General features: G+C 37.6%; 1 protein-coding gene across 1 annotated transcript in view; it reads left to right on the top strand.

Moving 5' to 3' along the window:
* Positions 1-16,476, top strand: part of tnnc1a (troponin C type 1a (slow)) — a 35,867-nt gene extending 19,391 nt beyond the window's left edge. The window contains exons 2-6 of the mRNA XM_051660456.1: positions 1,474-1,504; positions 3,466-3,612; positions 5,866-5,980; positions 6,071-6,207; positions 15,707-16,476. Coding sequence (XP_051516416.1) covers positions 1,474-1,504; positions 3,466-3,612; positions 5,866-5,980; positions 6,071-6,207; positions 15,707-15,738 — 462 coding nt within the window. The 3' untranslated portion in view covers positions 15,739-16,476. The remainder of the gene's footprint in view (positions 1-1,473; positions 1,505-3,465; positions 3,613-5,865; positions 5,981-6,070; positions 6,208-15,706) is intronic.
* The last annotated feature ends 1,984 nt before the right edge of the window (positions 16,477-18,460 follow it).

Here is an 18,460-nt window from a genome sequence, read left to right as displayed (position 1 = left end):
AAAGTTTCCCAGCTGACCTGGAGGGTGATAAATGACAACAACATGTATTTTTGTGGGTTTTATTGTAGTAATAGCATGGAATTCAAAAGTAGTATTGTTACATAGAGAAGAGTGTGGTGAAAAAGTCCAGTTGTTATGAATGATCAAACCTGTTCCCCCACCCCTACCGGTGTGTCAAGGGGTGTGAGAGAAGGAGAAGTTGTTGGAGAGAGCAGCAGGTGTTGCTGTATCCTCCGGATGTATCCATGTTTCTGTCAGTGCCAGGATGCTGAGGGTGGACTGTGTGGCAAAGGCTGGAATGAAGTCAGCTTTGTTCACAGCTGACTGGCGTCCCAAAGTCCCACTGAGAAAGTGCAAAGTGGTCGTAGGTTGCGTGGGTTGCGGTTTGTCTTGCGTCTATATTACGTAAATGGTCTATAACAGATGAAAGGGATGTGCTTGAAAGCATAGACATATTAGTATGTGCAAGGAAAATTAGAAAAGAGATAAAAGTAAAAGATACTTAAGTGCTATGTTGAGTGGCACCTTGTCAGTGTCCTTGCTCGGTGGACTCGCACAGGTAGACTCGCTGGTCTTTACACAAGTAGGTCTTCACACGAGGAGGGCTTTACACGAGGGCTACCACTTACGTGTCAGTATTCACGTCACATATATACACGATGCTAACGAGCCATACAGTGAAAAAAGCAGGACACGCCTTAATGCTACTTAGCACAAAGCTAGTCACGTGGGCAACTGAAACTACGGGTCGCGCGAGGTGAACAGCGCGAGAACAAACACGACTTCAGTACACCGCAAATAAATTATCCTACACTTTAACAATAAATAATACTCTAAAACAAATGAAGCATTGTTTATAGACACTAAAAAAAACGATGGTTTTACACACACTGGACAAACAACTCTAAATCTAGCAGTGAATACCCTGGGACAAGTCAAAACAATATAGCACGCACACCAACAAACGTTTAAGCGATTTCAAGCCAGTAAACAAACAGCACAAGTCTAGCAATGAATACTACTCTACAACAAAGTAAAACAATGAAATAAACACACTTACACGCAACTGCAAACTCCTGTAGATAAAACGCTTCTCCTGGATATTTTATGCATAGCTTGTAGGCTATCCTATTAGAATGGCTCTGGTTCAGCTTTGCATGACACAAACTAGCACGTGTTGCTGTTCAACAAATAAAATTCAAACATATCAGTGTAATAAACTGTATACATGTTTGTCCCAAACTTGTAACAGTGAAAATCAAAATAAATATAAAATAAAACATATAATATTTTAGGTTTGGAGGTTGGACCAATACTAACTGAGGGTAAACCACCTTCTTTCACTGATCATTGGTTGCATCTTGTTGTTTTGGTCAGCTGTAATCAGTGTGTATGTGTGCTTCTGTTTTTATGGTGGTGAATGTTCTTAACCTAATTAAAATGATTGTGTACTCATGTGTATGTCTTCAACAGGCTGAGCAGCTCACAGACGAACAGAAAAATGGTATGTAGGATATTACTGCACATAACATTTTGTCTCAGCTTAGCCAAATAAATGCTACATTATGTACTAATAATACCTCTATATTAGAAAATGAATGCTACATCTGTTATGAATTTCTTAAACTGCTGTATGTTGGGAGTAACAATGCTTTGAACTTGCTGAAATTAACACCCAGCCCTAATAGTATGTATATACAGTGTATATATATATATGGGGAGTAATGGAATACATGTAACGCGGTTACGTATTTAAAATACAAAATATAAGTAAGTGTATTCCACTACAGTTACAGTTTAAATCATTGGTATTTAGAATACAGTTACATTCAAAAAGTATTTTGATTACTGAAGAGATTACTTTGCATTTTATTGTCATTTGTTTCATTTAATATTTAGTCCTTTCAGATGGAAAACATTTATACATATAAATGATGTGATCCAAAGTGCATTTGAACAGCGGTGAAACACTTTCTTATGATGTGTTACATTCATACGAACAGACAGAGAAGTAAGTTTGGAGCAGAAGAAATAGAAATAAACCTGGCCTAAGTTTAGACAGTAATTCTACTTCTATAAAACCCAAACCATGAAATGTTCTTTCTTTGCTACCATTGCTAATTCCTCTGCCAGATGATTAGGTGCTGAAACAGGCGTAATTCCACCAAATTGTCAGCTTTACGCTAAGCTAAAATGCTATTTCTAGCCATTTTACATGCATATGTTACCAGGCACGATCATATTTTTTGTTTTCAAGAAAATTCACGTTAGATCATAATTTCTTTTTTTCTAGTAAGATCTTTGACATTAGGGCAAAAATAATATTCTTGATAATAATTGTTTTATTATTTTCCTGTAAAAATACTGAAATGAATCCTGAAAACAAGATCAATTTGATTAATCTTGTTTTAGAAACAACACTGCATAAGATATTTAGGTTTTTCAGAGAATGTATTTTTAACGTGTATTTTGTCTTACTGTACTGGCAGAGCTTTTATAGTCAAACCAATGTAACCCTGGAAGTAAAGTTGGGAAGTAACCCTCCCAACCCTGCATATATATATATATATATATATATATATATATATATATATATATATATATATATATATATATATATATATATATATATATATCTTCCTCTTGATCACATTCCAGAAGTTTTCAATGGGGTTCAGGTCTAGAAATTGGGCTGGTCATGACAGGTTCTTGATCTGGTGGTCCTCCATCCACACCTTGATTGACCTGGCTGTGTGGCATAGAGTATTGTCCTGCTGTAAAAAACAATCCTCAGAGTTGGGGAACATTGTCAGAGCAGAATGAAGCATGTTTTGTTCCAGGATAACCTTGTACGTGGCTTGAATCATGTGTTCTTTACAAAGACGAATCTCCCCAATTCTAGCCTTGCTGAAGCACCCCCAGATTATCACCGATCCTCCAACTTGTCATCTAATGGTTAGAAAGAGACCTGGAAAGGCCTTAAAGCCACAGTGTCTTGCATCCACTGTGAAATTTGGTGGATGATCGGTGATGATCTGGGGGTGCTTCAGCAAGGCTGGAATCGGGGAGATTCGTCTTTGTGAATGATGCATGATTCAAGCCACGTACAAGGTTATCCTGGAAAAAAACTTGCTTCCTTCTGCTCTGTCAATGTCTTGGCCAGCCCAATCTCCAGACCTGAACCCCATGAATGTGATCAAGAGGAAGATAGATGGCCACAAGCCATCAAACAAAGCCGAGCTGCTTGAATTTTTGTGCCAGGAGTGGCATAAAGTCACCCAACAGCAATATGAACTCAAACACATACCTATAAATAGTAAATCCAGAGAAACTGATAATTATGCAGTATATGTACTCTGCTTTACTGAACTTTAGCAATATCATGAGGTGTTTTATCATGGGACAGAGACTCTACACAATACTTTTAAACTTCTGACAGCTGAAGTCATTTGTTTTGTATGTTAGAGTTCCGGGCGGCATTTGATATCTTCGTTCAGGACGCTGAGGACGGCTGTATCAGCACTAAGGAGTTGGGGAAGGTCATGAGGATGTTGGGTCAGAACCCCACACCAGAGGAGCTCCAGGAGATGATCGACGAGGTGGATGAGGACGGTAAACAATCTAGAATAAACCACCTTCTGTAACCCACACCTCTATTGCCAACTAAAACCAACTGTGTTGTTTCTTCTCCAACCATGAAGGAAGAAATCACAATAAACCAACTTCTCTACATGTTATAAATTCAGATAAATCACTGCATGATATTGTCCAGTGTCACACTGGTTATAGAACATGAGGATGGGGTGTAGATTCAAATAGTGAGTAAAAAATCCTCAATAAACTTTGGACTGAACTTATATTTGTCTTAAAATGAGCTCTTATGAGGGAGCACACAGATAAGAAATGTACTGTGTTGAAGTCAACATGAATTCAAAATTGAGCCTATTTACTCAAAACATTCATTATTCAATTAGTTATTGTGCATAATTCATCTGTGCAGTTACCTTAAAAAAAAAAAAAGGTCTTTGGAATCTTTCATGAACAACATTATGTGATAAGTTATAACTCCACCTTTGAAACGACAAAATTGGCAAAAATACAAGGACAAAAAATACACAGTTTTGATCGCTGTGAGAAGAAATTGTGGCTGGCTGCATAAAACAATGACTTTAAAAGCACAGTTCACCCAAAAATGAAAATTATGTCATTATTTACTCACCATCATGTTTTTCCAAAGCCCTATGCCTTTGTTTTTTTTGTTTTTTATCTCAAAAGGAGATGTTAGGCAGAATGTTAGTCTCAGTCACCATTCACTTTCATTTCCTCTGAATGGTGCCAGTGAATGGTGACTGAGGTTAACATTCTGCCAAACATCTTATGTGTTCCACAGAATAAAACACAGTCATACGGATTTGAAACAACATGAGTTTGAGTAAATGATGACAACATTTTCATTTTTATGTGAACTATCCCTTTAAGAGATACTGTAGCTGCTTTTCTTCAGGGACTGCTGGGCAAACAAACTCTAAGTCGGGTTTCTTGTCATTTTTACAAGAACAAATCATAATCAATAAACAAAGTGAAAACTATATTGCAACACTGAAAATACATCTAAAGCATACATTTTTTTTAAAACAGACACTCCCAGGATACAATTTGTATATTCCAGAGCGTTTTGCAATGTACAGTAACGTAGCGAGTCAAAATTCAAAAGGCCAGAATAACTAGAAACAATGTTATGCAAGCAACTGCTTGCAGAATTTTATGTTTTCCTCCCTTTACTTGAAAACAAATTCCATGTGTTTCTCCTTGCAAATGGACAAATCCCAAATTTGTGGCAGACCTGTTTAAGTTTCGATTGCCTCTCTTTCTCCATTTAAATCAGTGCCAGCAGTAACAGCTGACACAATTTTTCCTTTCTGAGTTCATAGTAACCTTCCCTTTTTCCTCTGAAATGAACTTTAGCTGTCGAAGCGTCATTTATTCATTTTAGCTACTTCAAGTCACACATGGATAGACAGAACTTGAAACCTGCAAAAAATTCCAGCCAATCAACAGGTAGATTGACTGAGCGAAAGTGCTGCTGACTGGCTCACTCACTGTGGTAAGTATGCTTACCCTGGCCTATTTGTGGGCCTGAATGAACATACAGTGTTTTATATCAGTGTGGTGAACAATGTGGTAAGCAGAATTAGTCTAAAAGCTTTATTAAAGAGTTATTTGTACTGTAACTCAACTCTACAATTCAATTATGACTTGTGATAATGCAATTCTTACTAGTAAGAATTACAATTAAAGATACATATGATTTCAATTTGAATAAAAAAACAAAAAAAAACTTTTTACTAGTCAAAATGAAATTATGAATATGTGACCCTAGTTTACCACAAAAAATTTAATTGTAGATCTCTTCAGTGTGAATTACTAGTCAAAATTACATTACAGATATCTAAAATTGGAGTTTAAACAAGTCAAAATTTAATTACAACAAATAATGCAAGGAGCTTTTTAGGTTAAATTGGCTTGTGATAGAACAATACTTCAAATCCAAGTCAGAAAAAAACATACAATACCATGCAAAGTGCTTCTACCTGAGGGAAGCACCAAAGCAAAAAAATTATGACTGCCTGACGTGCTGCGCTGAGATAACAGATGACGAAAATAAGAAGTTAATATAAGACATTTTATTTGAATACTCCATGTCCTTTTTTGATTTTCTCCCCTTCCATTAGGTAAGCAAATTTTTCCTTGCTTATATGGACATCCACGATGTATGGTATATGATGAGTAAATGTCAGTGCATGTCATGTCACTGTTCTTGTGAAATGAGCTTGTGCCCCAGTAACAGTTGGTGTATTTATGCAGGCAGTGGTACGGTGGATTTTGAGGAGTTCTTGGTCATGATGGTGAGATGTATGAAAGATGACAGCAAAGGAAAGTCAGAGGAGGAACTAGCAGAACTCTTCCGCATGTTTGACAAGTACGTCTGTCCATAAACTGAACTAACAGGACTGACCTGCAGTGGGTTTATTGATTTAAATAGCTTTGTGTTTGTACTGTATGTGGACAGAAATGCAGATGGTTACATTGATCTTGATGAACTGAAGGTGATGCTGGAAGCTACAGGTGAAGCCATCACTGAAGATGACATCGAAGAACTCATGAGAGATGGAGACAAAAACAATGATGGAAAAATCGATTATGATGGTAAAATTACAAGGAGTGTATTCATGTTACACTTCACTCCAATTTTGTTCCAAATCCATATGACTTGGAACAAGGTGTTTTTTTTTTTTTTTTTTAAGAATAACCTGGCTGCCCGTTTTCATAAAATGAAAGTGAATGAGGACTGGACACATCTTACTTTTTTATTAATTTATATTTAAAGAAAGAAAAACCGATGAAGAACTGATAATAAAGTAATCCAGTGATAGTTTGTTGGGGATTTCCCTGTGTGAGCTGTACACCTGTATAATAAACTTTACTAAGGAGTTAATAATCTCACGCAAACACATCCTATACAAACTCTGGAAAAAATTAAGAGACCACTGCAAAATTATCAGTTTCTCTGGATTTACTATTTATAGGTATGTGTTTGAGTAAAATGAACATTTTTGTTTTATTCTATAAAGTACTGACAACATTTCTCACAAATTCCAAATAAAAATATTGTTATTTAGAGTATTTATTTGCAGAAAAATAAAATTAAAATAAAATAAAAAAATGCAGTGTTTTCAGACCTCGAATAATGCAAAAAAACAAATTCATTTTCATTTTTAAACAACACAATACTAATATTTTAACTTAGGAAGAGTTCAGAAATCAATATTTGGTGGAATAACCCTAATTTTCAATCACAGCTTTCATGCGTCTTGGCATGCTCTCCACCAGTCTTTCACATTGCTTTTGGGTGAATTTATGCCACTCCTGGCACAACAATTCAAGCAGCTCGGCTTTGTTTGATTGGACCCAAGATGGCGCCGAGTACGGCTGCTGCGTTGCATGCTCCAAAACAACATTGTAGTTTTTTGTTTGTTTTGTTTACAATTCTTATGTTTTTTGTCTTGGATGTTGTCTGCCTTATTGTCTACGACAGACAAACACTTTTGGACATTGGTTCGGCAATTACACACCATAAACCGGACTTCAGATTCCTCAGTGCTGACCCGCTGTTTACAAACATGCCAGCGGAGCCCTTTGTCTGGGCTGCCTGGCTGCGGAAACGCAGAAGGAAAAGGGGAAACAGAGCCGGCGTTCTCATCAGACTAAGACTTTGTGCAAATCGACCCCCGCTACCCAGTATTCTACTGGCAAATGTTCAGTCTCTGGACAACAAGCTCTGCAAGCTGAGAGCGCGGATCTCTTTCCAATGAGAGACGAGGGACTGCTGCATTATCTGCCTTACAGGAACTTGGATGTCTGCGGAGATTCCAGACTCAGCCATCGAACCAGCGGGGTTCTCCATGCACCGAGCGGACAGAGCAGGTAAAAGCAGAGGTGGTGGTGAATGTTTTATGATCAACAAATTCTAGTGTGATCAGAGGAACGTACATTCTATCAAGTCTTTCTGCTCTCCTGATCTGGAATTTCTCATGCTTCTGTGTCGACCATCTGGCAACCGAGGGAATTCACAGCGGTCATTATCACAGCTGTGTACATCCCGCCACAAGCCGACACAGACTCAAGGAACTGTATGGGATTATAAGCAAGCAGGAAACCACGCACCCTGAGGCCGCGTTCATTGTGACCGGGGACTTTAACAAAGCCAATTTTTAATCAATTGCACCAAAATACCACCAACACATCAGTTTTAACACACGAGGGGACCGGGTTTTGGACCATTGCTACTCTCCCTTCCGGAATGGCTACAAATCCCTCCCCCACCCACCATTTGGCAAATCGGACCACTCTTCCATTCTGCTTCTGCCCGCTTACAGGCAGAAACTGAAACAGGAAGCACCCACCCTCAGAACGATCCAGTGTTGGTCGGACCAATCAGACTCTATGCTACAAGTTTTGATCACGTGGATTGGGAGGTGTTTTGGTCCGCCTCTGATGACGACATCGAGGTTTACGCTGATAGCGTAACGTGTTTCATCAGAAAGTGCGTAGAGGATGTTGTTCCATCCAAAACAATACGGATCTACCCGAACCAGAAACCTTGGATTAATAGCGATGTTCGCACGGCACTTAATGCACGGACCTCCGCTTTTAATTCCGGGAATGCGGAGGAGCATAAACAAGCCAGTTATGCCCTCCGAAAAACTATCAGAGCAGCAAAATGCCAGTACAGGAACAAGATTGAAGGACAATTTAACACCACCAACTCTAGAAGCATGTGGCAGGGAATTAATATCATCATGGACTTTAAAGGGAATAAAAACTCTGCCGTGACCACCGCTGCCTCTCTCCCGGATGAGCTAAATACTTTTTATGCACGGTTCGAGGGAAATAACAGCCCTCGCAGAGAGAGCTCTCGTGGCCAAAGCTACAGAGGTTAGTTCACTCTCCGTCTCTGTAACGGATGTAACCCGATCCTTCCGATGGGTGAATATCCGCAAAGCCGCGGGTCCAGACGGCATTCCGGGCCACGTCATCAGAGCATGCGTGAACCAACTGGCTGGTGTTTTTATGGACATTTTCAACCTTTCCCTCTCCTTGTCTGTAGTCCCCACATGCTTTAAAATGTCCACCATTGTGCCTGTACCAAAGCAATCCAAAATCACTTGCTTAAATGACTGGCGTCCTGTTGCTCTGACCCCCATCATCAGCAAATGCTTTGAGAGACTAATCAGAGATTACATCTGCTCTGTGCTGCCTCCATCACTGGACCCATTGCAGTTTGCTTACCGCAACAACCGCTCCACTGATGATGCCATTGCATCTACAATACACACTGCTCTCTCCCACCTGGAAAAAAGGAACACTTATATGAGAATGCTGTTTGTAGACTACAGCTCAGCATTCAACACCATAGTGCCCTCCAAGCTTGATGAGAAACTCCGGGCTCTGGGCTTAAACAGCTCGCTGTGCAGCTGGATCCTGGACTTCCTGTCAAGCAGATGCCAGGTGGTTAGAATGGGCAGTAACATCTCCTCATCACTGACCCTCAACACTGAAGCCCCGCAGGGTTGTGTTCTTAGCCCACTCCTGTATTCCCTGTACACACATGACTGTGTGGCATCACATAGCTCCAATGCCATCATTAAGTTTGCTGATGATACGACGGTGGTAGGTCTGATCACTGACAATGATGAAACGGCCTACAGAGAGGAGGTGCTCACTCTGACACGCTGGTGTCAGGAGCACAACCTTTCCCTCAATGTCAGTAAGACAAAGGAGCTTGTGGTGGACTTCAGGAGAAGAGAAAGAGAACACAGCCCCATCACCATCAATGGAGCACCAGTGGAGAGAGTCAGCAGCTTCAAGTTCCTGGGTGTCCACATCACTGAGGAACTCACATGGTCTGTCCACACTGAGGCTGTTGTGAAGAAGGCTCATCAGCACCTCTTCTTCCTGAGATGGCAGAGGAAGTTTGGAATGAACCGCCACATCCTCACACGGTTCTACACCAGCACTGTAGAGAGCATCCTGACTGGCTGCATTTCCCCTGGTACTGCAATAGCACCGCCCACAACCGCAAAGCCCTGCAAAGGGTGGTGCGAACTGCCAGACACATCATTGGAGGTGAGCTTCCCTCCCTCCAGGACATATATACCAGGCGGTGTGTGAAAAAAGCACGGAGGATCATCAGAGTCTCCAGCCACCCAAGCCATGAGCTGCTCTCACTGCTACCATCAGGCAGGTGGTATCTCAGCATCAGGACCCGCACCAGCCAACTCCATGACAGCGTTTTCCCCCAAGCAATCAGACTTTTGAACTCTTGATCTCTCACAATCAGTATACATCAGCACTGCACTTTAATAATCTTATTATCTCACACTGGACTGTCATAAATTATATTCTCTCTTAACAACACACTGGCAACTGACTGTCAACTGACAGCCTGAATGTCAATACAGTACAATATAACCTACTGTAAATTGTATATATACTATATATACTATTTTTTTTATATTGTATAATGTGTATTCTATATTGTGTGTATTGTATAATGTACATTGTATGTTATTATTTGTATATTGTATTGTGTGTAATTATGTGTATATTAGATTTTAAATTGTGTTGTGTAAATTTGATGTTTATTGTAGATTGGTATATGTCTCATCACTGTCACGACTGCTATGTTGCTCGGAACTGCACCCAAGAATTTCACACACTATTGCACTTGTGTATATGGTTGGGTGACAATAAAAGTGGTTTGATTTGATTTGATTTGTTTGATGGCTTGTGGCCATCCATCTTCCTCTTGATCACATTCCGGAGATTTGCAATGGGGTTCAGGTCTGGAGATTGGACCTGGTCGTCTAATGGTTAGACGGAGACCTGGAGAGGCCTTCAAGCCACAGTGTCTCACACCCACTGTGAAATTTGGTGAAGGATCAGTGATGATCTGGGGGTTGTTGGGCCTCATGTATTCAGATAGAAGACAAAGGCAGGCCTAACACAGTCGTAAAAGCCTAACTCAAGCGCCCACATTCCAAGTCGTAAATTATACTGATAAAAATAGTGCCAAAATCAAACAAAGAGAGTCCAAAACAGACTACAAATCCCATGAATCCTTGCTCACTAAAGGATCGAACTCTCAACTCCTATTGAATGAGGCACACAACAGAACGTTCCTCAAACATGACATCATCAGGAGTTGAAATACCTCTGAAAAGCTTCTGGGATTTGCTTCCAGCAACTTTGTTTGCAGTGTGAAGACGCAGCTCGTCGCTGCTCTCAGGTGCAACCTCGTGGCACAAGGAAGTAACGTCCGACTTGAAACTGTGGCCATACAATCTCCATCTCGCTGGACAAGTTGAGATTACTCTGTGTTCAACCGAACACTCTAACGGATCAGAAGGAGACCGCCAAGCAATCCGCAACTTCATCCGTTTGCCTGCAGAAGTGAAGAGATTAAAGATTTCTCTTCCATCTTCCATCAAGTCGACATTTCTGACGTTCTCCGCCAGCCCGCCGAGAATCAACAGCCGTACCGCCCGCCGACAGAGCGAGGAAACGGCCTCCCGTCATCACCCGAGCCTCAAGGAACCGGGTCGGAATTAAAGGACGGATGAACACACATTCTGTCCTCATGCGATTCAAGTAAGAGGTTTACTTCTGGGCAGAGATAGAATATTATAGTGTGTTATTCTTGTGTTTCAAGGTTTTTGCTTGTACAGTTTATGGACCGCCATGTCCGCTATTTATTAATACTCAGGGTATTAATTATCACGAATTTGTTTTGCTGTATTGTGGTCCAACCAAATTGGACTGTTGTGCATTTTCGCCATCACGGGTGAAACCGGCAAACTGAGTTATCCATTAAAGAGTCAAAGAATGCGGGACTTTTACGAGCCGTCCACCGCGTCTCTGAGCGATAAACTAACAGCTGCTTTCTCTCCCACGATCGCGAAATCGGCCGTCACTTCTCTCTCTCTCGTACTAACCCCCCACACACACACACACATATACACGCACGCACGCGACCCCTCACAAACATTCTGGCACACATTTTTGGCTCCTAGATAGCTTAATGCTAAAGCCCAGCTTTGTTCCTAAGCTATCGTACAAGCGGATACACGTGGTAACTTGTAGACGCCATTGACTTGTTTCTCGCCACCCCCATTTGTGGTCATATTCCCTGGCCGGAAGTCTCGCGTGACATACTCTCCACAAGAGTCACGTCCGCCATTTTTTGCACGTCCCTCCTTACACACACACACACACACACACACACACAGTCACACACACACCTTATGTGTTATAGGATTATTTTTATTTCCATATCTAATCATATCACTGTTAGTTTGTAGTTGTAAGTCGGAAGTTTATTGACTGCATTGTATTAATTATTAATTGATATTACTGCATAAATAAACTTTGTTTATATTACAAAGAGAAGTGTTTTGGTTTGTTTTGCATACACCTGTGTCATGCTGATGGGATGTCAGTGCTCGGATTCAAACCTTCATTCATTGTTTTTTTTCCCGAAAATCGATATTCTTCGGATGTCGATTTTCCTAAGAAAACAAGCTAATATTGAGACTGTTATACTATCTGGTTATTAGTCCCTGATTCCAGGGTGGTGCCCCGTTAATGTTAATCCTTATTAATATTCTATTGATTTTTGATAATTGATAATTATCTTTGATGATTGTTGAATTTGAATGATCAATAAGCTAGTGTTAATTTTAATTCATGTTTCATCGATGTTAACAATTAATGATTATCTTTGATTATTGTTGATTTAAAGGATTAAAAAAGCTAACACTGATTCTCATCAATGTTCTATTGATTTTAATAATTAATAATTATCTTTGATAATTATTAATTATTGCTAATAACCAAACCCACTCCTAAACGTAGCACACTACATTTACTGGAGCCCCAAATGAGGTTTTAATGAATTAGATTCAATTAATTAATTTAAATATTAATTAATAATTAAGGAAATAATTATTAATTATTTCTGATAGTAACACTGATCTAAACAACCAGTAAAGCCCTACAGGGTGCTTCAGCAAGGCTGGAATCGGGCAGATTCGTCTTTGTGAAGATGCATGAATCAAGCCACGTACAAAGTTTATTTATAGAATAAAACAAAAATTTTCATTTTATTCAAACACACCTATAAATAGTAAATCCAGAGAAACTGCTAATTTTGCAGTGGTCTCTTTTTTTTCAAAGAGCTGTATATGTGACATTAATCAGCTATATCTGTAACATAAACTTCATGTTACATCTTACATCTGCACAGACAATGAAGCAAATGAACAGCTTAACGTGAACTAAGTTATGTGTTTGTCAGAATGCGTAACCAGTTTGTGTTTTCTTAAAACGCACTACACGTATTATACACTACATGTCGTATACAACACAATATCATAAACTGTCTAAGCGTGAGAAATTTCCAACACAATCACTAATTATAACACAGTCACAAAGCTAATACTACTTTTATAATATCACTAAAATAATCAAAACAGTATATTGCATATTCAGGATAATCAGTATTTTCATTATGCTATTATTTCAGGAGCTCAGGTTTTTAGGACAGTTCTCTCATGTTGTTTTATTTTTCGAAATATTTGAATATTTGGTTAACGTTTGGTCTGGTTATCGTACAGTTGGGCATTATTGTCAACTAAAATTATATTTTTGTCCACTAAAATTATGTCATTTCAAAACAAAGTAAAAGTGAATAAAATTAATAAATATGACATGATGAATTTATGTCAAATATGACAATGAATTTAAGGGGCATTTTCATCAAAAGACAAAAATTATAATAAAAAAAAAAAAAAAAAACTGTATGTAATTTTTTTTTCACACAGTTTGTGTAAGGAAAAAACTGAAATTCAGTCTGAAAGTCCCTATTCACTGATAATCTTCCCCTCTACTGAAGTTATGGACTACAAAAGAATTACAAAATATGTATGGACTTAAAAAAAAATCTGGTCAATGGCATTGACGGCAAAAATAATTTATGTAAAAGGCACCATGTTTGATTTGAGAACTACAGTGGATTTTCAGTTAATAACGCCTCAAATTAGTGTCTGTTCCTCAACAAAAGTTTTCGTATGATTTCAAAAAACTTAGAACATAGTGCAAGAGTGGTTTGGACTACTTTTATGATACTTTAACCCTGTGAGACCCAAATATAGAAACATAAAAAAAATTAAAATAAAAAAAAGAAATTCACCTTTTATATGTTGTTGTAGGAGGCCTCTAATGCAGAAATAAATGGGTTTTTACATTTTTTACATTTTAGTAAGTTTTTAGGGAAAAGTTGTAATATTGCAACATTGGGCCTGTTGGGTAGCAGAATTTCAGTGATTTTACTCACTGTCTGAACAAATGTAAACATCTAATGGTTCATTTGCAGGGTGAAATGCTTATGTAGCCCCATAACAGTAGCCTATATATCTATACACTAATAATCACACAATAATGATAATCAGACAAGTCATATTTTTATGAAAAATTGTTTATTATAAAAGATATATGTTCAGATTGTATTTACAAAACCTGATGAACAGAATGAAAACTTTGGCATTTACTATGTTTAGCTCTGTTCATAGCCCTGACCTGAAAAATCAGTGTTGGTACTGATAAAATCCTTTTTCAGCCAACGATACCTGTCACGAGGCATGGTCTGTGTTCTTGAATGGCTTGGTTTTGTTGGCATGATGTCCACATAATCATCCGATTGGCGGTCATTGGGTTTTTTATTTTCCTTTTCCAGTTCACAGGCATCTCCACATTCCTCTTCATCACTTGTATCAGAGTCCTTCTCAAAGTCATTGTTCCCATTTAGGACGGCATCAATGACATCATACACATTGTAGATAAGACGGTCTTTCCTGGCTGGTGGCATTCTGAAATGTAAAAAAAAAAATATCACTGATTATTTTCCAGGCTAAATAATCTCAATGCAAATAAATCCCAATCATACTTTCACATTTTAAAGAATTGACCCATTCCACAGAATTCACACATTCCACAGAATTCACACAATACTGTCTGGCTATCTTATTGTGCCCTCTACTTATCATGCTAATAGCACTTATACCCCCCACATTCCAGAACATTATCACCTGTCCCTCATGAAGCAAGCAGATATTTGGTCAAACAAACAAAGCCCAGAAAAGAAAACAGGACCAGTTAAGTATATTTTATAAATGATAAGATACAGATAGTTTCAAGTATTGCTACACAAATACTTTCAAATTCTCAAGTAAATAATTTATTCTTTAATTCAACTTGAACTTATCATTTAATAATCATTTAATTTTGATTGAAACTCAAAATGGTAACAAATAAGACATTTTAAACTTGTGAATGATCAAAAATAATATTTTTCTACTAGTATTTTTTTCACATGGAACAGGTGAGAAGTACAATTCATCCATGTAATGTGCAAGGTGCACAGGCAAATTTTGCTACCCCTTTCACCCAGTGTTGTAAAATTACAACACTGACATAAGCTCAAAATCTAATATGATCAAAGCATTCAACAGTACCTTAATATCTGCATGATCTAGACATATTACTAATCACAGAAAAAAATATTTTAGACATTTTACTTACTTGAATGTTGATTTATCCAGTCCAGTAAAACAAGATTATGTGCTTCAAGGCAAGTTTGCAGGTTGTGTGAGTTCATGGCCAGGAGAACAGGCCTATTTACAAAATCTACCATCCAATAGCATTGCAAGGCTTAACAATAGGACCTATTAGTTGTGTAAATGTGGTCTTAGAGAAAAAAAAAACATGTGCAGGTTTATTTTAGTAGAGCTAAAATTGATGTTGTAATATTACAACAGTGGGCATCACAGGGTTAATGATGCTTTTTTGGTTATTTTGGAACATGACAGACCAAGTCCCCTTTCATTTTCATTATATGGAAAGAGCAGCAGGACATTCTTAAACAATTCAACTTTTGTGTTTCACAAAAGACAGCAAGTGAGGCATGTTTGTTGCAACATAAGTGATGTAAATGATTACTGAATTTTCATTTTAGGGGGAACTATTCCTTCACCATGAAGACTGTATAATTTTCCCTATCCCAATTATTTATGTCATCTTTCTATTTCAGAGTTTTTGGATTTCATGAAAGGGGTGGAATAATCGATGAAGGAATATCTTCCTGTTTTGGACTGGATTTTTTTTTACACTATAGGACGATAAATATTCAAGCATGATCAGCAATATCATTCTACTTTCTGACAGTCTGTTATGTATCTCATTAATATGCCTCCATTTTAACACAATATTATATATATTGTATTTGGTTTGTGAGCATATCTTGAAGTCAAGGGCATTTTGTCTAGCTTTAAAAATTTTCTTGGGGTGAATTTTTCTTTATTCATACATTTATGGAAAACATTTCACCCAAGGTACATCAACAGAAATTAGACATAATACCATTATCTTACAATATCTCATCACACTGACCTGATTTACAATCAAAACTTTGAGCCTAAATGTTTGTGTGACCTGAGATATATATGTACAGTACATAATGATTTTTCTGCAGGCTAATTTTAAATTTGAACTAAAAAGTGTTCAAAGTGTTGGAGAAAGAGGAACCTAGTGTTGTGCCTGACTTTATGTGCCATTTCTTTTCAAAATATTCATCAAACTGAATGATGTCTTACTACAGTCTGTTTTACACTGAGGAAGACATCACCTCCCCATAGAGATTCTCATAATCCACATCTTCCTATGTAATTTTTCTTCATTAAGAATTGAGTTTACATGAGCGCCTGTGTTTATTATGTTCCAATCTGCCTGTCGTTTCAAATTAACAAAATGTTACATAAAAGCTTGTCAGTGAGACAAGAATAAAGCCACATTTCAAAGGTTGTTGTCTGTTTTATTCCTTGATACCATTTTGAGACATTGAATCGAAAACTTAGACAGTAGGATGGTTATATGGGTTATATTTGGTATATATGTGGTGTTGTGGTGGCTAAAATTAAGGCCTGGTACCGAGAAGGCTGCTAGAGTGAGCCATGGGCCATCATCATGTGCCCTTGAGCAAGACCTTAGCTTTGTTATTGTTAATGAAAATCAAATGAAAACATTTTCAGTAACTGAAATAAAAATTAAATCTAATTATAACTGGAAAAAACTGAAACTAAACTAAATATTATTTAAAAATTATTATAAATATAATATTTTAAAATAAATATAATATATATAAATATTTTAATGAATGCAAAATAAGCTAAAAATGTAATAAAAATGACCACAAATAAATTTTACTTTTAGTTTTTGATGAACTTTAAACCTTTACAACTCACCTTCAGTATTATTATTATTATTTTATATTTGGTTAAAGTTTGGTCTGTTACAGTTTGATCATGTTTTTGTTATATAGCACATTATCATCAACTAAACTGTTATTTTTAGCAAATAACATTATATTCCATTTTAGTAAAATTGACTAAAATGAATGAATAATACATGAAAAATATTTACTACATTTAGAGGAAATTTTTGTCAAAAGAGAAAGATTATTACTAAAATAAAATACTGTGAAAATTAACACTGTCTTATTGTCTGGTAGACTTCACAGACACATGATGGCCATCACAAGATTGTTAGTCTACCTCAAGTGCGGCATTTAAATTTGAGAGAGGTCCAGTATTGCAATGTGTGCATGTCTGTTTGTATTTTTACGTCCAAAATACAAATTTCATGCAAATATATAGTTTTCTTTATTTGTCAGGTTTTATGAATAAGCTGATTTTTTTTTTATATAATTAGCGGTTTATTATTGTGCATCTAAATGATCTTTATAAGCCTGAGTTCTTCCAGGGGCATTCGCCCTGTAATACAGTAAGTTACTGTAACTGTCACACTTCCCACGAAATTGAAGAAAAAAGGTGTGGCGTTATTTCAAACAAAATCAGGCCAAAAGGAAGGTGTTTTGAGATTGTTTCAGTGGTTCTTAATAGCTTGCCAGGGCGAACTTTCAGGAAAACATCTCAGCGGCTGCTGAACACCTTCTTACTGCCATCGGCCCACATCATCAGAAGGTGTAACCTGGAGCTCCACCTACTTTGAGGATGACTGCATTTCATTCAACTTGAAAAGTCCGAATTTCCAACTTCAGGAAAAGTGCAATGGAACGCCACTTGAATTCGGACTTCCAACTTGGGGGCTGTGTTCTTTTAGGTCCACTTTTAGGCACACCTGTGACTCTTCTGTCCCTCAGAGCTCAGATGATTGAGACAAATGCAAAATGGATACTGAAGCAGAGCATGGTGGATGAGAGAAGAGATGATTAATTGACCAGAAACAAAGCTTTTGTCTCAGTGTTTGGTTTCTTTTTAAAAAAATTTTTTAACAGTATAATATGTCCTTTCCTATTTTCTTTTTTTTCCCTGTGTTGCTGACTTGTAGAATTTCAGCTATTATGGTTGTTTATTCAGTTGCATATGTTTCTGTTGATTGTTTCATGGTTAATGTTATGTACATTTTTCCTCAAGTTCTTTATTTTGCATGTTTTTCCCCTTCTTCTAATTTGTATTGTGTTATTAAAGTTAATTTGATTTTGTACCATTTGTAACTTCCCCTTTTGCTGATGCTTTGATTTAATAGGGGTTTGTAACACCTGACTGATACAAGGTTCACTTATTATAAGCCACTTTGGGCTTGTTTTCTTAATAATTTTCTAATCTATGTGGGCAGTTGCAGTTTTAGGTTTATTTCCAGATGACATTTGTGTTTTTGGCTCCCAGTGCACAATATTGTGACAAACCAGAAACCACTGATCACAGCGGTCAAATATCTACACTTACTGCTCGAGCCGTGCTCTACATCAGTGGTGTCAAAAACACAA

Source organism: Myxocyprinus asiaticus, chromosome 28 (genome assembly GCF_019703515.2).
Source record: "Myxocyprinus asiaticus isolate MX2 ecotype Aquarium Trade chromosome 28, UBuf_Myxa_2, whole genome shotgun sequence".
NCBI lineage: Eukaryota > Metazoa > Chordata > Actinopteri > Cypriniformes > Catostomidae > Myxocyprinus > Myxocyprinus asiaticus.
This window is presented reverse-complemented; position numbering and strand designations above follow the sequence as displayed.